The sequence below is a fragment of the Scyliorhinus torazame genome, chromosome 15 (genome assembly GCF_047496885.1).
Source record: "Scyliorhinus torazame isolate Kashiwa2021f chromosome 15, sScyTor2.1, whole genome shotgun sequence".
In the NCBI taxonomy this organism is placed as follows: domain Eukaryota; kingdom Metazoa; phylum Chordata; class Chondrichthyes; order Carcharhiniformes; family Scyliorhinidae; genus Scyliorhinus; species Scyliorhinus torazame.
In genome coordinates, this window is record NC_092721.1 from 124,590,172 (window position 1) to 124,613,299 (window position 23,128).

General features: G+C 48.5%; 1 protein-coding gene across 4 annotated transcripts in view; it reads right to left on the reverse strand.

Moving 5' to 3' along the window:
* The window catches only part of st6gal2a (ST6 beta-galactosamide alpha-2,6-sialyltranferase 2a), a 248,051-nt gene that overhangs the window by 34,075 nt on the left and 190,848 nt on the right, over positions 1-23,128 (reverse strand). For all 4 annotated transcript variants that reach the window (XM_072476680.1, XM_072476678.1, XM_072476676.1 and 1 more), the window contains one exon: positions 13,057-13,231. In XM_072476680.1, coding sequence (XP_072332781.1) covers positions 13,057-13,231 — 175 coding nt within the window. The remainder of the gene's footprint in view (positions 1-13,056; positions 13,232-23,128) is intronic.

A 23,128-nucleotide genomic window follows, 5' to 3' on the forward strand; every position in this document is an offset into this window, starting at 1 on the left:
CAAGCTTCCTTTCGTACTGTACTTTCCCCTTCTTAATCAATCCCTTCGTCCTTCTTTGCTGAATTCTAAACTCCTCCCAATTCTCAGACCTATTATTTTTCTTGGTCAATCTGTATGCTTCTTCCTTGGATCGGATACTATTTCTAATTTCTTTTGTAAGCCATGGATTGGCCCTCTTACCCATTTTGCTTTGTGCCAGACAGAAATGAACAGTTGCTGTAATTCCTCCATGCGTTCCTTGAATGTTTGTCATTGCCTATCCACTGTCATCCCTTAAAGTAACTCTCCCCAATCTATTAAGGCCAACTCACACCAGTTTAAATAATCTGGAAATTAAAAACATGAAGCTGTCCGAAAATAAAATGATTGTCCTTTAAGTTATGGAGGGAAACCTACTGTTCTTGTCCAATCTACTGTGACTCTGGCCCCATTTCAGCATTGCTGACTCTGAATAACTTTCAAAAGTTGCCCAGCAAGCCACTTGGTTACAGTAAAACATTACAAAGGATATCAAGATGGTGGCTACGTAGGCTGCAGTAGTTCAAGAAGAAGGTTCACTACCACCTTCTCAGGGAATCAGTGATGGACATTAAATGATGCCCTTTCAGTGACACTCATCCTGAAAATATAAAACAAAATAGGCACCTTGAAGAGGAAGATGGTATTTTGTTCAGAAAAATGAAAGACAAAATTGGCTGAAGGGTCTTCTTACACGCAGGAAATTACAGTTGGGCCTCTGCCAGTGAGAAATTCTAATTGGTCAAGTTGAAGTATGAATGCCTCAGATGTGTGGAATTCATTCCTGCATGCATTGTTTTTACATCGGCATTAACCAACAGGATAACAATATTATGCACAGAAAGGTAGTCCAAATTCACTTGTATATGAACTTTGCCAATCACAACTGCCACACTGTGAAGTTCAGCAATTCCCTACAGAAAATTATAACCTTGTGTGTGTGTGGGGGAGGGGGCAGAGTGAAGGGGGTGGAGCCTGAAAGGTGTCATGAGTATAGATTATGGTGTGGAGATGGAGAAAATTACAGCGACTTCCCAAGCTACCCCTGTACGTGTGCAGCAACATCGGCAGGTTGGCAGCCTGAGTGCCCAGGCCCTTAGGCCATTATTCTCAATTGAATTAGACAATCTTTTCATGTAAGTTACAAGAGGTAGTAATAAACTGGTGTAGCATCTGATTTATAAATGACAAGCACTTGGTATCTTCGGAAAAGATTAATTTTATTTTGTACGATTTAATTATTACAGCAAAACACCAGGAAGGGCCATCTGTGCTGTAAATTCTCTGTGGGATATTGATTTTATTCATTTATGGATTTTGATTTGAAGGCTTTTTAAGTATGATGTGTTTCTTCATAACAGAGGAAAACAAATTGCTAAAGAAAACCACTCTGTCCAATTGGGGTTGGATTTTACATGGCAGGAGATTGGGGGTGGGACTCTGTGACCCTGAGGCGAAGTGTTGACGCCGTCGGAAACCCGACGGCGTCAACACGGCTTCAGGATCAGCAATTCTGGCCCCCATGGCACTGGAGCGACCCATGCCGCTCCAGCTGCTGATCCTGGCGTGAACTGGGCGCCACGGGGTCCGCGCATGAGTAGTGGCACCAGCGATAAGGTGCGCATGTGCAGTGGCTCCCTTCTCCACGCCGGCCCCGACGCAACATGGCGCAGGGCTACAGGGGCTGGCGCGGAAGAAAGGAGGCCCCCAGTCAGAGAGGCTGACCCGCTGATCGGTGGGCCCCGATCACGGGCCAGGCCACATCGGAGGCCCCCCCCCCCACTGCACAGGCCGCCCCCGGACCCTTCCACACAGAGGTCTCACCGGCTAAGAGCTGGTGTGAACAGCGCCAGCGAGACTCTGGTTTTTTATGAAGGCTGCTCAGCCCATCCCGGGCCGAGAATCGCTGTGCGGAGAATCGAGTGTCGCCGTCGGGGTAGTGTGGCGCGATTCGTGCCGGTCGCGGGGATTCGCTGGCCCGGCCCCGGGCTGAGAGAATCCTGTCCTGGGTCTTGGGACGAAAGTGGGGGAGGGGGTGGTACTATCTTGGTGGGGGGGGGGGGGGTTGCCCTCTGATGCACAAAGGGCACCCCTTGAATATAATAGTCTCCCCCACTTCCTTTTAAAAAACGTTTTACAATAACTGCCTTCCCTCTCTTGCTCAACTGACAATGCCCACATATTACAGCTCAGGCAACGTATTAAAGGGGTAAATTGACTTGTTAACAAGCTCAATTACTTATTTATATATGGTGGGCGGGCTGCTGATTTTGGAGTGGTGAGCTTAGGTTGAGCCCCGGGCCCAAAACACGTCCAGTGGAAGCATCACAAATTCAGCCCATGGAGTGCACACTGACCTCCTCACTACAACATCCTCTGCAGGCAGGAATACTGGAATACATCCAAATCTCTTCACTCACACTTTGGCAATATTTCCAAATTGATGATCATCACCACTGACGTCCCGATACGTGGAACTGGATTTTCCCTTTTCACTTTAACAAAACTCATGATTTTAAAAAAACATGGAGTGTTCCCTCTATGCCCACCTGTGACTGAGACACGCCCCCCAGCGACCAGGACATGCTCTGTGGCACCTCGGCTATGCCCACCTGAGACTAGGACATCTCCTGTAGCATCAGGGCTGTGCCCACATGGGACTGGGAGGCCTCCACTAGCGACCAGGATGTGCTCTGAGGGCACGGGCAATGAGACTGGGCCGCCTGGTACTGGGTGACATCCCCCGGTGACTGGGAAATGCTGTTGAGGTGCTCAGTCATGGCCGTCACTGACTGAGCCCTGCCCTAGACACCTCCACTCATGCTGCTCACGTTGAGCACCAAGCTCTACACTGCGGTCACCCTAGCAGTGTTGGCCTCGGTGCCATCTCCTGCACTATTCCAATTGTCTATGGACCTGCTGGAGGGTCGCCGACATCCTCCTCTGAATTTCATGACCGCACCCTATTGTCTGCATCAGCTCCGGGTAAACCTGTCCCAGAGGCTCAGCACCTGATTGGGTCCCAGCTGGGTAGGGATCCAGCAACATCTGACTGCTGTCTCGCCTGGGTGTCCCTGCCTCCACCTGATGTGTATCAGTAATTGTGTGGTGTTCATCAGAATGTGCACCAGAAGACTGACCACTACTTTCGCCCACCGAGGTGTGTGTCTCTGTGCTGGTGGAGGGTGGGGATGGTAGATGTGCCCCGATAATGGTGGCATTCTCGGAGCTCTCCTCGGAGGTGTTGTCTTGGGAGGCAGGGTGGAGTCGACCCCAGATAGGCCAGTGCCGTCGACTGCGGGTACTGCCGGAGAATGGACATGTGGTTAGTGGGAGGGATGGGTCAGTCTGTATTGATGTGTTGGGTATGCCGGGTCTGCGAGGACTGCGTTTACTGCAGCAGTGAGAGAGACAGGCTTCCAACACTTGAAGAAATGGAACTCGATTTTATTGAACTCTTAACTACCATACATACTTTAACTGTGGGTTGACACTATGCTGACTTGACTGGAGACCCGAGGCTAACCTAACCAGACTATCTTACTACCACATGGTGTATGTTCTAGTTGCTGCTCATGGGCTCTGACTGTCTCAGAGGCTGGATCCCAAGAGAGCGGGAAAACTAGTGCCCTCTGGCTTTATAGTGGTCGTGTCCTGTCTGGTGATTGGCTGCTGTGTTCTGTGTGTTCACTGGTCATCCTGTGTGTCAATCACTGCCTGTCTGTGCACCATCATATACCTGTGTGTATATTATGACATCTTCCCCCTTTTTTTAAAAACTTATTAAAAAAAATGTGTGTAGGTAAATAAGTAGTGAGTGTGTGTGTGTGTACAGGAGCCTGACTATATACAAAGTATGTTGACGTATTCACATGGGAAGGTGTCTAGTGCAGATAGAGGGCAGATAACAAATTAGGAAGAAACAATATGTACAGATGTGTAAACGGATCACAAGGTAATGGAACATTCAGTCGAAAATTCAGTCTCTATGGCGGGCGACGAATTCTGGTTGACCGCCTCAAGGGTGGGTCAGGGGCCGCCTGCACTTGAATGGGCGGAACAGCCTCCAATGTGGAGGTCGGTAAAAGAACTGGCAGATCGGTGGCCTCGTGGAAAGGCGCGTCCTGAGGAACAAGCTTGCGAGGCGGGACGTCACGTTCAGGTGGCGGGCGTGAAAGTAGCTGCAGTGTCCGCCTATTACGCCGAAGAAAGGAGCCATCATGCATGCGAACGAGGAACGATCTCGGGGCCACTTGCTTAACCACCACAGCCGTGGCAGACCAGCCACCGTCAGGTCGCTGAACACAAACTCGGTCAGCAGGAGCCAGAGCAGGGAGATCTGTGGCGTGGGCGTCGTACGCCGACTTGCATTGAGCCCGAGACTGTTGCATCCTCTGCAGGACTGGAAAATTGTCAAGGTCCGGGATGTGGATAGCCGGCACCGTCGTCCGCAGTGTGCGGTTCATTAGCAGCTGTGCTGGGGACAGGCCAGCGGACAGAAGAGTCGCCCTGTAGGCTAACAGAGCCAGGTTAAAATCCGAACCCGAGTCAGCAGCTTTGCACAACAGTCTTTTAACAATGTGGACCCCCTTTTCAGCCTTCCCATTCGACTGGGGGTAGTGGGGGCTTGAAGTGCCGTGCATAAAATTGTACCGCCGGGCAAAATCCGTCCACTCCTGGCTGAAGAAACAAGGGCCATTCTCAGTCATAACTGTAAGTGGAATGCCATGATGGGCAAACGTCTCTTTGCATGCCTTGAATACAGTTGCTGATGTGAGGTCAGTCAGTCTGACCACCTCGGGGTAGTTGTAAAAGTAGTCCACGAAGAGGACATAGTCTCGGCCCTTTGCATGAAAGAGGTCAATACCAACTTTGGACCATGGGGAGGACACCAGTTCATGCGGCTGTAGAGTCTCTTTGGGCTGAACTGGCTGGAACCTTTGACACGTTGGGCAATTGAGGACCGTGTTGGCGATATCTTGACTGATGCCTGGCCAATATACTGCCTCTCGGGCTCGACGGCGACTTTTCGACCCCCAGGTGACCCTCGTGGATTTGGCCGAGGACCAGCTCTCACATGCTCTGTGGGATTACTATCCTGTCCAGCTTCATTAATATTCCGCCCACTACCGCTAGATCGTCCTTAACATTATAAAACTGGGGGCACTGCCCCTTTTGCCAACCATCCGTGAGATGTCGCATTACCCGCTGGAGTAAAGGATCTCTGGTCGTCTCCTGACGAATTTGCACGACCCTTTCATCAGTGGCCGGAAAGCTGGATGCACAAAACTTCATCTGAGCATCTATCTGACAGACAAAGTCCGACTGCTCACATGGCACGGTGATGGATCTCGAGTGCGTCGGCCACAATGAGCTCTTTGCGGTGTGTAGACCAGGTCAAAATCATAGCGGCGGAGTTTGAGGAGGAAACGTTGTAGCCGTGGCGTCACATCATTGAGGTCTTTTTGGATGATGTGAACCAATGGCCTGTGGTCTGTCTCGACCGTGATTTTGGGGAATCCATACATGTAACCATGGAATTTGTCAATCCTGTGAGGAGGCCCAGGCATTCTTTTTCAATCTGAGCGTATCGTTGCTCAGTAGGCGTCATGGCTCTAGAGGCATATGCGACTGGGGCCCAGGAGGAGGATTCGTCCCGCTGGAGGAGTACTGCCCCAATGCCAGCCTGGCTCACGTCGGTGGAGATCTTTGTCTCCTTGGCGGAGTCTAAAAACGCCAGTACTGGGGCCTTGGTGAGTTTTGCCCTGAGCTCACGCCACTCTTGCTCATGAGCGGGGAGCCACTGGAAGTCCGTAGTTTTTTTGACAGGATTGCGGAGAGCTGTGGTGTGTGATGCAAGATTGGGGATAAACTTCCCAAGGAAATTGACCATCCCTAAGAAGCGGAGGACCGCCTTCTTGTCCTCTGGGCTCTTCATGGTGTTGATCGCCGCCACCTTGTCTGCATCTGGCTGCACACCGAACTGCGAAATATGGTCGCCAAGGAACTTTATTTCTGCTTGACCGAACGAGCATTTGGCTCTATTGAGTCGGAGGCCATGCTCGTGGATCCTGTGCAACACTCGCTTGAGGCGATCGATGTGCTCCTGAGGAGTTGTGGACCAGATAATATCATCGACGGACACTCGCACCCCCTCGATGCCCTCCATCATTTGCTCCATTATGCGGTGGAACACTTCCGAGGTGGAGATAATGCCAAAGGGCATCCGGTTGTAACAGTAGCGACCGAACGGGGTGTTAGATGTACACAACCTTCGACTGGACGCGTCCAGCTGTATTTGCCAAAACCCCTTGGAGGCATCCAGCTTCGTGAAAAGCTTGGCGTGAGCCATTTCGCTGGTGAGCTCTTCTCGCTTAGGTATAGGGTAGTGTTCCCTCATGATGTTACGGTTCAAATCTTTGGGGTCAATGCAAATGCGAAGTTCCTCTGACGGTTTCTTGACACAGACCATGGAACTAACCCAGTCCGTGGGTTCAGTGACCTGAGAAATGACGCCCTGGTCCTGGAGGTCTTGCAGCTGCTGCTTGAGGCGGTCCTTGAGGGGTACCGGCACCCGACGCGGTGCATGAACCACAGGTGTGGCATTCGGCTTCAGCAGTATCTTGTATCGGTAAGGTAGTGTACCCATACCTTCGAAGACGCTGTGGTATTGTGCTATGATGTCATCTAATTGGGCTTGGAAGTTGACATCTGGCGAGGCCGTTGCCTCTGCGGACGACATGGTGTGAACCCACTGCACAAGATTAAGGATTTTGCAGGCCCGAGCACCGAGCAGAGAAGCTCTGTTCGTTCTTACACTTTCAAAACGCAGGGTTGCTTGTGAAGAATGATGGGATACCGCAAGCTGGCATGAGCCACTGGCATCAATGGCATTGCCATTGTAGTCGAGGAGCTGGCAGGCCGGTGGAAGAATGCTTGGCTTGACGCGGATGATGTCAAGGTCAGACTTTGAAATGAGGTTCGCTGAAGCGCCGGTGTCCAGCCTGAAGCGTATGCGAGCTTTGTTGACCGTGAGGGTGGCACACCACTCATCGTCCGGATCAATGCTCATCACTGGGAGTTGTTTCACCTTCTTCGCTGAAAGCATCGTATGCTCGGTGATGATGCCCACCCGGAATGGGGATATGAGGCCCTCGGTGTCGGAATCTGGAACCATGTCAGAGTCGGAGTCTGCAACGGGTTGCTGTACTGAACGGACGCTGCGACGGGGATCGCTGTGTATTGGGCAGTTTAGCAGATCTGCACAGGGCTGCGCAGTGGCCAAGCTTGCCACACTGGAGACTATGCTGACTTGACTGGAGACCGGAGGCTAATCTGACCAGAATATCTTCTTACCACATGGTGTATGTTCTAGTTGCTGCTCACGGGCTCTGACTGTCTCAGAGACTGGATCCCAAGAGAGCGGGAAAACTAGTGCCCTCTGGCTTTATAGTGGTCGTGTCCTGTCTGGTGATTGGCTGCTGTGTTGTGTGTGTTCATTGGTCATCCTGTGTGTCAATCACTGCCTGTCTGTGCACCATCATATACCTGTGTGTATATTATGACATGTATGGCATTAAATTTATTTAAAAAAAACTGGGTTGACACTATGCTGACTTGACTGGAGACCGGAGGCTAATCTGACCAGAATATCTTCTTACCACATGGTGTATGTTCTAGTTGCTGCTCACGGGCTCTGACTGTCTCAGAGACTGGATCCCAAGAGAGCGGGAAAACTAGTGCCCTCTGGCTTTATAGTGGTCGTGTCCTGTCTGGTGATTGGCTGCTGTGTTCTGTGTGTTCATTGGTCATCCTGTGTGTCAATCACTGCCTGTCTGTGCACCATCATATACCTGTGTGTATATTATGACATGTACGGCATTAACAACTCACGTTTGACAGGTCATCTGGGTGGGGGCCAGTGGATCCTCATCTCTGTGCTGTGTGCCGACCTCTACGGTGGTCACTGCTTAGTCCTTGGCCACCCCGCGACCTCCAGCGGGCTGAAGACTCTTTAAAAATTTTAAAAAATAAATTTAAAGTACCCAATTAATTTTTTCTAATTAAGGGGCAATTTAGTGTTGCCAATCCACCTACCCGGCACATCTTTGGGTTGTGGGGGCGAAACCCATGCAAACACGGGGAGAATGTGCAAACTCCACACGGACAGTGACCCAGAGCCGGGATCGAAGCTGGGACCTCGGCGCCGAGAGACAGCAACTTTAACCACTGCACCAGTGTGCTGCCCTGGGACTGAAGACTCTCATGGCAGGCACACTGATGCCCGCCTGGGCCCTCTCCCATCAGTTGTGGACCAACTTCTCCTGCAGGTACACAGTGGGGGCATCGTGAGCTGCGTGTGTGTTTCATCGTGGGGGGGGGGGGGGGGGGGGGGGGTGGTTGTGATCAGGGATTGGGAGAGGGGGCTTGGTGAGAAGGGCTATATGGGGGGGAGGATGGGGAGTATGGGGGGATGGGGAGAATGGGGAGTATGGGGAGTATGGTGGGGGAGAGTATGTGTGGGGAGGGGAAAGTCAGGTGTCTGGTGCAAACTCACCTGTGCGGCCCGGTGGAGGTCGTCGACCTTCGTGCGGCACTGGGTGCTGGTCTTCCTGGTCACAATCCCCAAGCTGACTGCCGCTGCCTTCCTCCCAGGCGGCAGTGGCTGCCCTGTGGCTGACCCTCTGTGATGCTCGGGGGAACAGGATATCCTGTCTGGCCTCGACCACTTTCAGTAGTCTGCCCAGATCAACATCGCCTAAATGTGGGCCTGGTTGTCTGGTTGACATGGCTGTGAGCTGAGTGGGATTGACTGTGCAGAAGTATTTAAAGTGCTGCTCGCACTTGTTAGCGGGGGGGCTGGCGAGCGCGATTTTGGCAAATTAGCCGGAGGGACCATGATTTGCGGCAAGAAGGCCGTGGGGCCTCGTTAAGTAGATCGATTAACATTTTATAGCAGTAACAGCCTTGCCTGGCTGAGCGTCGGGAAGCTCGCAGCCGTTCTCGCTCGCTAGCACTCTTAGATAATTTTGGGTTAAATCGCGCCCATTATACCAAAACAAGCTGCTGCTTTCTTGTGTGTGTGGCTTTAATAAGGGCCCTCAGATTTTTGTGACCTTGAATGCCTAGGTCTCTCTGTTCATTCACATCCTCATTGCGTTACCATCAAGTATATGCTTCAATTTCTTGTTTTTTTTAACCTCGTACTTATCTACATTAACTTGAATTTGCGATCTGTCTGACATTCCTTTAATCTTTCTTCCTGAAGCATTTTACAGTCCCTCCTCACTATGTGCCAAACATCAGAATTTTACTTTATCAGCAAAATTTGAGATTGAGATCCCAATACCCATTTATATATCATTTATACACAGAGCGGGAGAAAATAAAGAACCAGTTCTGCTCCGGCATCACATCACTTCTAACCCTTTTCATGTCTGAATACAGCCTTTTATCTTAATTCTTCATCTCCCATCCATCAGTCAATTTTCTATTCATGTTGCTGCATTTTTTTGCACCATATGACTGAATTTTCTTATCAAGCTTCAGGTGAGACACCCTATTGAATCCTTCAAAAATACACACACACTCTGTACTGCATTCCCTTTATGAAATCAAACATTTCTTCATTTGATGGATAAAGCATCGATACGAAGTGGATTTTTATTTCTTTCCTTATATTTTCCTTTTTCTCTTGAAGATGTTGATTAAGGTTTGTTAAGCTATGTTAAACCTATATAGAACTTGGCTACACTGTACTTGGCCAGAACTGTGCACAATGGCCATCATTTATAAAAAAGGACATGGAGGCACTGGAAAAACTACAGAAAAGATTCACAAGGAAGATACCACAACTGAGAGGTTATAACTATCCAGAAAGCGTGAACAGGTTAAGCTGTTTTCTCTAGAAAAGAGGAAGCTGAGGCTTGACCTGATAGATCTTGAAAGTTTTAAAGAGCCGTGACAGGGTTAACATAGAAATATTCCCATTTGTGGAGGGGTCCAAAATTAGGTGTCATAAATATAAGGGGCGGTATTCTCCAATCCCGCGGCAGAGTGTCCACGGCGTCGTAAATGCCGTAGCGTTTTACGACGGCGTGAACGAACCGCTCCCACGACTAATTCTGGCCCCTCCAGGGGGCTAGCACGGCACTGGAGCGGTTTGCGCCGCTCCAGTTGCAGATCCCGGCGCGAACTGTGCGCCACGGGATCCACGCATGCGCAGTTGCGCCGCCAACAAGGACATGCGCAGTGGCAATGTCCACTGCATGGACATTGTGCCAAACAAGGACATGCGCAGTGGCAATGTTCACTGCATGGACATTGTGCCAAACAAGGACATGCGCAGTGGCTTCCTTAAATGCGCCGGCCCCGACGCAACATGACGCAGGACTACAGGGGCTGGCGCGTAGGAAAGGAAGCCCCCAGCCACAGTGGCCGGCCCGGCGATCGGTGCGCCCCGATCGCGGGCCATGCCACATCGGAGGCCCCACCAGGGTCGGACCCCCTTTCCCCCCCTAAAGGCCGCCACCCGACCCTTACATGCTGAGGTCCCGCCGGCCCAGAGCAGGTTACAATGGCGCCGGTGGGACTTGGCTCTTTTCTTACAGCGCTCGGCCTATCCGAGCCGGAGAATCGGTGGGCTGGCTGCGTAGAGCAGCCCGTGAGCGGCGCCGCGACAACCACGCCGGCGCCCATGCGCCGATTCTCCGCTCAAGATAGTGACTTACAAAACAGTAAGGAATTCAGGAGAAACTTCATGACCCAGGGTGATTAGAACACGGAACTTGCGACTACAGCGAATAAATGAGGTGACCAGCATATTTTGTTAAGGGAAGCGAGATAAACACATGTGAGAAGGAAATAGAAGGAAACGCTGATCGGGTTCAGTGAAGTGGACTGGGGAGAGGCTCATGTGGAACGTAAAATCTGGAGCTGATGGTCTCAATATGTTAATAGTAATAATAGCTTATTGTCACAAGTCGGCTTTACTGAAGTTACATTGAAAAAATACCTAGTCGCCACATTCTGGCGCCTGTTGGGAGGCCGGTACTGTAATTGAATCCACGCTGCTGGCATTGTTCTGCATTACAAGCCAGCTGTTTAGCCCACTTTCTAAACCAATTTATGTTGCTGCATTTACTCTGCACCATTTGACTGAATGTTTCTATAAGACCTCTTGTGAGACACCCTGTTCAATTCTTCAGAAATATATATGGGTGAGGAATATATAATGAGGAAAAAAAAAAAATCAGAATCCACTTTTGGGCGCGTTTAGCATTGCAGCGTTGGGAAACATCCTGCTATTCAATGGCACTTTTTAAAATCCCCCATTCAAACTGCAGAGGGAGTCCCAACCACCTCCCCAATCCAAAATTGTCATCTTACCTCGCAGAGGATCCCATCAGACCATGCAGAGTTGTTTATTCAATGGCACTTCACATTTTTTTGTCCTCAGCGAAGAATGCCCATCGAGGCTGCACTTACATCATTTCTGCACTGACAAGCTCAGCTCGCCAATGCAGGAAGAGTACTTTGGCCGCAATTTATAAAGGCAGCTCCAATCTTTCGAATCCCTCTCAGCATCCGCACTGTAACTTCTAGATCCCCTACTGCATTCATCCTACCTCTTCCAGGGTCCTCGAGTCCTCCCTCATACCACCTTTTAAGGGCAAAGCACCCTGGGCCTGACCCCTGGCACAGACAACCTGGCACCATGGCACTGCTAGCTCTGCCAGCCTGGCACAATGGCAGTGCCACCTGGACACCACCAGAATGGCACTGCCAGGGTGCCCAGGTGGCAGTGCCAAGGTGCCATACTGGCAGTGCCAAGGTGCCAGCCAGAGTGCCAGGGTACCAACCTGCACAGAGCCCGATCACCCAGGGGTCTCCAAAGGTCTGGAAGACTCCCCCAGGTGCTGTTACAACTGGTCCACGTTAGTGAGCCTAATGGCTCATCTAAATATGCAGATCTGGATCATGACCAGTGAGGACAAGATCCAGATCGCGACGTCTCGTAAGGTTCGGTTAAAGCTCATAAGACGTCTCAAGCGTCACGGAGATTCAACTGCCTTGGCGCGTCACCAGGTCCGGTGCGATGAGACCAGTTACTACCGCTCATGCACATTATTTTCTTCATACTCTTTATCTATGCAAAAGACTCAATTGGAATTGTTGAATATGCCTTGATTGATAAATTCTTGCTGATTACACTACGCATTTCTAAATTCATATCAATGTTATTTTGTGTTATTAATTCTGAGCATTTGTCCACAAACTGAGATTAGACTAACCGGTCCATAGTCAATTGGTTTATCAATCCGCATTTCCTGAATGAAGGTACAAAATTAGCTTCCACAGAACAATTTATATGTTTTGGGAGAATTGAAAAATTGTGCTTAAAGCTTCTGATATCATCTCGCTGATTTCTTTCAACCGAAGTATAGTGTTCGCAATCAAGTTCTTATTCACCTAAGGTTCATGTCACTTTTCAAAACATATTAATTTTTTTCTGTATCTAACGATATTTGAACTTGTGCCATAATTTTTAAATTCCAGGTATATTCCGTTAGCAAAGAAATGAGTTTCCATTACAAGTTGAGCATCTCTTATCTGAAATACTTGGGGCCGAGTGTGAATCAGATTTGGGAATTTTTCGTTTTTTGGAATATAATGTGCATCTGCAGCACGTTGGGAATTGCGCATGTATGGCACGCATTGGGAACAGCACATGTATGGCATGTTGGAAACTACACGTGTGGCATGTTGGAAATCGTGCACGTGCAGCGCTTTGGGAACTGTGCATGTGCAATGCGTTGGGACCTGTGCATGTGCGGCGCATTGAGAACTGCGCATGTGCGGTGCATTGGAACCTGTGCATGGCCCAGGACGCGTCACATCATGTTGGTGCTCGAATAAAAGTGTGGATTTTGAAATTTGGGGGGGTTTTGGATTTCGGATAAGGAATGCTCAACCTGTACTTGTTTGCTGTACAATTAAACTGCATGGATGACTCGAAACGAGGAAAGATAGACTTACCAATGAAGCCAGAGGAGGGAGGGTTTGGCTGTATTTTTTCCTGAGTGTTTTCCTGAATAATATCCCAAAGCTGCCAGACAAATTTTGGATGTAGAATGTAGAAAGGCTGGTCAGGATTCTTTCTTCTATATCGCAAATAGGGCATGAACAGGTTGTAATCTGGTTTCTTGTACCACTGAGGAGCAGAGTGTGCATTAAAAGGGGATTAAATAGCTCACTCTCAATGACAGAGAGAAACAAGACTCTTTCTTATTATTCTCATCATTTACAAAACTGAAAAAGCAATAAACTATTTTATGTAAATTCAGAAGTCAGAAAAAAAATTGCAATTTCTATTGATCTTGTAGACCAAAGGTTCATGACATGGTCAAATCTCAGATAATTACTGCGATTATTTGTTAATCGTCCTAAATAATAAAAACATATATTTATGGTAGTTCAATAGAATGAACTAATATTTATGCCTGCCCTGTGCATTTTGTTTTCACTTTTGTATAATCATATATGGAGTATATGGGGTTCAAGTGGACAGCACTTCTTCATAATTACATCAACATAAGAAAAAAACAGATAGATTTGATTTTCATTAAGTGACACGTAATGTTCAAGAAAAGATAAAGTTTACCCTCTGTTGAGAAAACCTGTCCCTTATGTTGTCCATTTACCTTAAACTATTCTTCTCCGTCAGTGTAATATACTTTTGATTATCAGTTTTATGCTACAGCTATGTTTGTCTTTCAGTGTATGTTCTTATTTGTAGGGGAGAATTTTTTTTAACCTGACTGAATTGTGCCATCTAACTGCAAGTCCTGAAGCGCACCAACATTCTTCAAAGATCTGTGCATCTTGTGCCTTTGTGCAATATGTATAAAAGTCATGCACTGTTTGCAGTGAGGTCCTGGGTTTTGGGAAAAGGCAACGTCCAAAATATGCTGCCAGTACCACCAGATCCACCCTGTCAGTAAGGTTTTCCAAGCACAAGTATTACTTTATCAACTTCCCATACTGAGGTTGTTCCTCTGCAGCTCCTTGCCTGCATCCCCTGCTCCCTGCCCCTTTCCTTACCTAGCCCCCTCTATTCCTCTCCTCCATCTGGCATACCCCTTCATTCTCCTCCTCCACTCTTCTCCCTTTTGATGCTACCTTGGTCCGATTGTCACCCTGTCCTCTGACATAGCCTGGATTCATGATAACGTGAAAAGAAAGAGAAGAGTTTGAGAAGAGCGATCCACGATAAAACTAGGTCCAAGGGCGGACCTGTGAAAGGGGCAAACGGCAATCATATTAGAGAGGACCTGGGGAAGGTGAGAAAGGCGACAGCTGATGAAACCAAACCCAAGAGCAGAACTGCAGGAGAGCGGGAGGTGCAGTGAGTTAAGTTTTTTGAGTAGGTAAAGGGGAAAGAATCGATGAATGAGACATGACCTCATTGAAACGTACAAGAATCTGAAGGTTAGGGTAGACAATGAAAGAGGTTGTTTCCTCTGGATGGGGAATCTACAGCAGCCTAATACGGGGTTAAATCATTGAGGACTGAAATGACACATTTCTTCCCACAAACGATTGTGAATCTTGGGAATCCTTTGGCCAGACAGTTGCGCATGTTCCATTTTTAAAAATTCAATCAGGGGATGTGGGCATCACTGGCTGGGCCAGTATTTATTGCCCATCCCTAATTGACCTTGAACCATTTCAGAAGGCATTTAATAGTCAATCACATTTTTGTGTGTCTGGAGTCACATATAGGTATGACAATTAGTTTTATGGCCATCATTAAACTTTTTTCAATTATAGGTTTTTACTAAATTCAAATTGCACCAATTGCCGTGGTGTGATTCAAACACTGGTCCCCACATTATTGTCCTGGGTCTCTGGTTTAATAATCCAGTGACAATACCACTATGCCACTGCATAATGGAATATATATAAGGTTGAGATCGCAGATCTTTGGGACTGGACGTTTAGCACCAATGTGAGGTCGAGCTGCAAGGTACATGGGCGCACAGCATCGCCGGGTTTCCGCCCCAACTCAGTTCTCTGGAGCTAGTATAGTTTTAATGGAAGGCTGCCAAATGAGCCAGTTAAATGCCTATTAAGGCCTATTGTAGGGTTGAGTGGAATTTTAAAGTCAAATTTTTAAGACCCTTCATAGCATTGGGGACTATGTCCCTGGTGAGAAGAACCCACCAGAGGCGCACAGGTGAGTGCAGCCCATAGGGGGCAGTGCTGGGTGTGGTGTGGTGTTCCTTGGCGGGGGTGGGGTGGGGGGGGACATGATAGAGTTATGGGTTCCATGGGTGAGGTGCTGGGGGAGGGTTGTGCAGGAGTTCTACCCTGAGGATTGGGGGAGTGATGAGAGGGGTGTTTCTATTTTTTTATCTTTTAAAAACCTAAGTTGCAGCGTGATGTCATGGCACCTGCCTCTTACTTTTTTTCTCAATCAGTTTAAGAATATGGCGGGTAAACCCAGTAACACCACTGGCCGGATACCCTTTATTTTTCCCACCTGAGAGGATACTTTGCCAAAAAATGGCAAACTTCAGCCTGTAGTTATTATTTGAATAGAGAGGGACTGCAGAACTCTATAGTGCAGAGGTACATGAATCACAAAAGGTTGAAATATAAATACTGCAAGTGATTAGGATGGCAAAATACTGGCATTTATTGTAAGGAGCCTAGAACATAAAAGTAGGGAAATGTTGCTGCAGCTGTGCACGGCCGTAGTTGGACCACATCTGGAGTGTTGTGTACAGTTTTGATCTCCTCATGTAACTGATATATTTGCATTAGTTACAATGGAAAGATCAGTCACTGTTTTATTTAAAATTAAACTCAATACTTCAGACTTAATGGGATGAATATTAAACCCATCCCCACAATTGGAAGGAGAGTGTTGACAGGGGGGGCGGGTGGGTTAAAAATTGAAAATCATGTAATACAACTCTAATCTGTGCATACATGCCTGCTGCATTTTTACTGCAACGGGCTATGTGTTGTGTCTAGGTGAGGTGGGATATTTCAAAGTAATACTTAAAGGAGGCTGTAACTGAGAGGCTGATATGAATTTATCAGCAATGGGCCAATTTTCCCAGAGCTCAGGAAACCCAGCAGGTAATCATAGATTATCATAGAATTTGCAGAGCAGAACGAGGCCATTCGGCCCATCGAGTCTGCACCGGCTCTTGGAAAGAGCACCCTACCCAAGGTCAACACCTCCGCCCTATCCCCATAACCCAGTAACCCCACCCAACACTAAGGGCAATTTTGGACACTAAGGGCAATTTATCATGGCCAATCCACCTAACCTGCACATCTTTGGATTGTGGGAGGAAACCGGAGCACCCGGAGGAAACCCACGCACACACGGGGAGGGTGTGCAGACTCCGCACAGACAGTGACCCAAGCCGGAATCAAACCTGGGACCCTGGAGCTGTGAAGCAATTGTGCTATCCACAAGGCCATGTAACAGGTGGAAGGAAAATGAGAAGGTACAAGATCTGATTAGGGGCTGTTGTTTTCCATTCCTCACACTCACTGTAGTCAATTTTACAGGAAATCAGGACACCGTAGATAAATTCACCCCCCAATCCCGCTTACGTGAACTTCAGCGTGATGTCATTGCATCATTCACCCAAAATCGTCATGCCAACCTCTAATAATATGGAAGCCGGGCAAAAACCTTAATTGCCGGCTGGCCTGATCATAATTTAAAAAACTTAACGGTCAATTCAGCTTGCAAACTAGCCAGTATACGAATATTTAACATGGTCCGAGCCATGTTTCAGTGAGTGCAGGGGAAAAACAATCACAGGGAGTCACGCCAAGTATGAAAAGGCATTGCAAAGGTGAATAAAAAGGCTGCAAACAGGATCATGGCTGACGTTAGCAGAAGAGTCTGCTGGAAAAGTAGCTTACATTTGTGAGTGTTGCTAGTAACTGCATTTATAATTTTGACTCTCTACTGAGAGATATTTGCCAGGGAAGGGTCCTGAGAGACAGTTGTAAAGTGAATTTTCTGCACCCCAGTATTGGACCTTGAGATCGGTGTCCCCATGGGCATGGACATTCGGGAGGAGGCTTTGCCTCCAGTGAGAAAGTGAAGCAGAAGGAGAAGAAGGAGGGAAGGTGGCCAAGGACTAATGCGTGCTGTGGCCCTGGAAGTTGTGGACCTTGCTACGGAGTAAGAGCCTGCAGTGGGGAGACACAACAGGAGGCAGGCAAAGGCACAATCCTTCCAATAGAGTATCCTATCAAAGGATGACATAACTCCATGTCAGAGTGGCAGTGCCCATGAAGATTATGTCTGTACAGGGAGACAGTCACATTACTGTGTGTGTTATTGGCCGGGGAGAATGCCTCAATAGTGAACATTGGGTGGGATTTCCACTGTTTCCCGGCAGCGGAGGTGGTTTGCCATTGTCCGCCGGCGAGATCTTCCGGTCCCTCAGATGTCTATGGTGTTTTGCGTGGCTCGCCCGTCCTGCCGCTGGGGATTCCACTGTGGGAGGGGTCACTGCCGGTGGGAAAGGCTGGAAAAGCCGGCCCATTGAAGATCACAGTGTTCCTGAATATTTTGCCTGACGGTCCTCCCAGGCATCATCTGACGAGATTTGTGGAATATCTCAGCTGGCAGCCCACCATTGCATAAAGGCTTTTACAGATGCTTTTTTCAGGTGTGCCCATGAGTTCATTTCATCTAGCGATGACAACACCAGTCAGGCAGACTGGCAGTCAGGCAGAGCCGGAGGTTCAAGGGGTATTAGATTGCACACATGCGGCAACTGAAATGCATCAGAAGAGCCATCATTTGCTAACAGAAAATGCTATACCATCCCATTAATGTGCAGCTTGTGTGTAACCCCAGTAAAAGGATAATGCATGTGGTTGAATGTTATCCTGCCAGAAGTCATGATGCCTACATACTTAAGACTCTACCAGAGCCAGGGATGTTCTGTAGACTGGAACCCTTGGATGGGTGGCTTCTGGGTGACAAAGGATATCTTCTGAAAAGATGGCTAATGACCCCAGTCTGAAATTCGCACATTGATCCAGAGAGGAGTTACAATGAGAACCATAATTCCACCAATGAGATTTTATCGCCTGATCTGGCCAGGTGGCGATCTGCAATACTCTCCTGCTCGAGTCTCACCCAGGGTCGTCATATGCTGTACCTTACACAAGTTGGTGCTCCAGAAAGGGGAAGCCCTGGCAGTGGAGGATCCAATGGAGTGAGCATCACCCTCTGCTGAGGAGTCTGGAGATGAGTCTGATGATAAGGATGATGAGTCAGGTCAGCCAGCTGGACAAGATACTTTGGATGTCAGCCAGATGCGAGATTCACTAATATTGAAAATTTCTAACTGGCAATCTGTAATTTGAACTACAACATGATGGGCCATCCTCATTTTCTCTTGGTATTTCCCACTTACCAAGGCCCCAATTTATGTATCACCAAATGAGGCCAATCAGAAGGGGTCACATGAGCACAAATCCCCATGCCGTTAATCCAAACCAAAACCAGCACATCACAAACATTAAACACGAATGCAGCTGGAACCTCAAGTGTAAAGAACAGGGGCGGGTTCTCCGTTCCTGAGGCTAAGTGTTGACACCGGGGCAGGATTTGTGGACTTGCACGGAAGCAAAACTGGTGTTGCACCTATACTGATTCAGCTACTGTGGAGGGGCTAGCATCGGAGTCACGTGGAACACAATCAATTCCAATGAGAAACAGTGCGGGATTCGCCGGATTCACGATTGACACTCAGGAGGCTGACAAGCTGCAGCCGCATATATACACTTCACTCCCCACACACACCATCCCAGCCAACAAGATGGCATTGGTTGCGCTGGAGCGCACCCATCCTCCTGATGGGTTGGCTGGGGCCAGAGGGCACCTGGGGGGGGGTGGCCTGAGGTGTCACCCATAGGACCAGTGGCACTAAGTTCACAGTGGGCTATCAGCGGCATGCACAGCTACATGGCTGCCTTGCAGGCTGCAGCAATGGTGTTCCTTGTCCCGCCACCTCGATCCCACAGCCCACGTCCTGGCCACTCCCCACTACTTCACCCGGCCCTGGCAGAAGCCTCCCGGCCAGCGGCACAACTGTCAGCAAACTATGGCGATGTTGGAAACTTTCCGTACCCCCGCTCTTCACTCAGCAGCCACGACACCTGTTTTACGACTTTTAAAAGCACGTGAACCTTGCTGCCAGGAAATCCCCCCATGGAGACAGAGAACACCGGGTCAGACCGCAAATGATATGCCAGCGGTGTTTACTGTATGTGCGGAGTGGAACGCATTGACGCTGCTGTCGAGGCACCGGAGAATTGCCATTTGGCCTAAAAATGGCGATCTCCATGATTTTGGCGTCAAACGTGATGCTCCGCCCAATTACGTTTCCCGATTTCAGCACCGGCTGACGGAGAATCCCCTGCCAGTTATTTATTGGGACAATAAATCAAAACGTTTCAGACCTAATGAAACTGAGCAATCACCCATGTGAATCCATGAGTGAATAATGAGGCGTTGTCTTAAGTCTTTTCTGAATGCTACAGCATGATACTTCCCCCTCACTGCCAGATGTGCTGGAGACAGTCTCCTGACATTTCTGTCCCTTTGCCTAGGATGACCTGGCAGGCATCCTCTATTCACCTCAGGTCGCGAGGGCCCCAGCGTGATGGAAGTGTCCTGCACACTGACAAGAGGCTTATCTGTCACCATGGCACTATGAGGCAATGGTGTCAATGGCAGAGAGATGGAGGAAAGGTTATTCCCATCAGAAGCACGCGGAGAGGTGCCCCCTGATGGCAACATGAGGTCCATTTGGTCCTCCCTGTTTTCCTGAGAGTAACCAGGACCTGACTGAAATTCCTGCTGCTTCATCCCTCCCTTGCCCTGGCTCTGACACTGGAGCTCAGGTACATAATGATGGAATGCAAGTCAAAGTGTACACCCAGTATTCCCTCAGTGAGCTGCTGGGTTTGACCCTCTATGACAGTCTCCAATCTCTTGAATGGAGGAAGCCATGCAATCTGAAGAATAGATGATCACAGCATCTTTGTTCTGGATGGACTCCTCCATTGTCTGTGGCAGTGCGTGCAGTTCGGGAATCTCTGCCACATATCCACGTACCTCGCAGTGTACGTCCAGCTTTTGCTGTCTTGCAGATGACCCAGAGGTTAATCATCAGTTGGGGCTCAGCATCTAGGTTGCCTCAAAAACTCCTCCAATCACCAGAGAATTGCACTATCTCAGTCTCTGACAGGTTGCAATGAGACTGTGCTGTCCTTGCATCAATGTGTGGATTCCTTATAACCGTATTGCGCACACCCACCAATGTGCATGTATCTGCGCTGATGCTAGGTGTGAAGCAAGGATGTGATGTTGCACCCTCTGAGGTTTCCTACTCAAAGGTTAACATTGTTCCCTCAGAGCTGGTAGCTGCAACTTCAGTTGTTTCACCTGTGAGTGAAACAAACCAGGGTATGAAAGGCACCATCATCACTCGAGATGATGTCGAGAGACATGCCTCCAACAACCACACACTGAAACCACTGGGAGATGGTAACCAGGATTTAAACCCCTGCCCCTCTAACATTGAGGCACACATTCCTTCCCAAAGCCTGCAAACCTCCAAAGTCCAAATCCATCAATGTTGCCTCCCCATCACCTACCCCAGTTTCTATTCTCCTCACCCCCGTCAGCACTATCTTTGCAGAAAAGATCAATGCACCCTTGGAGGCTCAACACCCTGGGTCCTTCCTCCAGCCTCGCCTTGCCCAGTTGTGTTTATCCACTGACCCGCAGACAGCTCGAGCAGTTCCTCTTCTCGAGGGGTGAAAATTACCACGTTCTGTTTGACCATCTCCAGTCCTGGCCCTCTCTTGGCCATTATGTGTCCTTTTATCCTGCAAATAAAAAGGGACATTGTAATGAATCTTCTGTGGAAAAATCTCGCTTTTAACTGTGTGGCCAATATGTCCTTTGTTGCTGGCCAATAATGTTTAATAATCATTGCTAACTAACAGAGGTTGCAGTTCATAAGCCTCCCCACCCCAGAATATCCCAGGGCCATGCAGAGTGGCCTGTCTGCCATGCCATCTTGTGTACTTGACTAAGATATGAGATGATCCCACATTTGACACATATCACATCATCACACCTTCACATATAGGTGCATCTGCAAAATGGGTACACGGTCACCTGGCTGATTATAAGAGGTCATTGAGACTTTTACTACACTGTAGCCATATTCTGCTGACAACCCCAGGGCTGCTCACTACCTCTGTAACCTCTATCCAAACTACTTTTGTCTGGCTGGGAGATGCCCTCTTCTCATCAGTAGGCATGAGGACCTCCTGCCGATTTCTCACAGCTGGAGGAGGATTCATAGGGGCCCCACAACAGGCACTCCCTCCATTTTCTCTGCCATATGGTGGCCTTACAGCCACAGTGGAGAGACAGAGAGTTAAAGGATAGAATTTGAGTCTTTTCTTAAATGCTTGTTATTCTTAAGGGGAATGGGACAGTTGTGCTCAAATGTTCTTTCCTCTCCTGGAAGGGCCCTGAATAATATACTGCTGGTACAATAATTGGCAAAATATAAAAACAAGCTCTTACCTGCTGCTGCTCCTCTAGTTCAATAGATTTCCAAGTCTTCTTGAAAAGTTTGCCTCCAGACCATTAATTACAGTGCTGCTGCCACCGCGCTGTGTCAGGTTGCCTTTAAATGGGTGACAATGACCAACCTCTGGTCCATGGCTGACCCCTCTCTCCTTGGACGTCGCATCCTGGAGCCTCGATTGGGTGCGCTGCCCACCCTTCCCTTATCTAGTTGACCAGTGTAGCCAGTTAAAATGGCTAACTCCCGATTTAGAATGGCAAACCCCGATTTAAAATGGCGAACGGCAAAGGCTGATGGGAAAATCAGCCAACAGGACTAAAACAAGCAGCTACAGGTAGACTGTGTATTCACCTCTGGGAAGGCCAGACAAAATCGATACCAGTAACCATCAGCACAACAAAACACCAGCCATCTGCATACTAATGAGCAATCCCCGGGAACAATGTGCAAAATTTTAGACACACAAAGCCAACCCAGACTCGGCAGCGCCAGCAAAAGCCTACACAAAGGGAGGTGAACGGCCACCTCAAGACCGCCCATCGATCAAGGAATCGCTCCAGCATTGGAGAAAATCGAACCAAGTGATGTGGGACAAAGTCCAATCACTTGGAACCGGGTACAGGGTCCGCCCCGAAAGGCAGGAAGCCCCTGGGTACTATAAGAAGAGAGTCCAAGTTCAAATCGACCCTTCTGCACCCTGCTACATCGTCCTGCACCCTTCTGCTTCTTCTTCTGACCGGGTCACTTAGCAACGCAGACCAACCCTCGACAGTGACCAGTCCAGCCATAGCGAAACATCCAGTAAGTCTTACTTCAACGCTCGCAACGAGATAGGCGCTCCTAGCTATCAACCTGTACCAGCTTCAAATCCCGCAGGCTCAGAACTCGAACGAAAGGCCATTCATTTCCCTGACCTGGTGGGCCATTTCCAAGTTAAGTATTGGCCTGTTAGTTGTAGGAAGTAGCTTAGACGTAGAATTTATGCATGAGTATTGATCACCGTATATAATAAATGTGCTTTGATTTAACTCTTACTAAGCGGTGGATTGGATTATTGATCATTACTCGGACTTGAACCACGTGGCGGTATCAGAAAGATACCTGGTGATTCAAGAGCAAAGGTGATAGAACAGAGCAATTAAACTAAGGCAAAGGTTAGCAACACCAGCTGCCGTAATTGGCTGCAAAATGCTTTATTCAGTGTTTTTAAGGAATGAGTTGGAGTTGACAGTCGGACTCTGGCCCCCTCCCCCATTCAAAAGCATACAACTCACCTCACTATCTCAGAACCTTAATGCCACAACTGTTTTTCTGACCCCAGACTGCCAAGAGTAATGCCATAGAAGTTCAGTTAGTATCTGATTAAGAAATGTAAACAAATAGGGCTGGATTCTCTATTTCTGCGGCTATGTACCAACTCAAACGGAGAATCCGTTTACATGAAA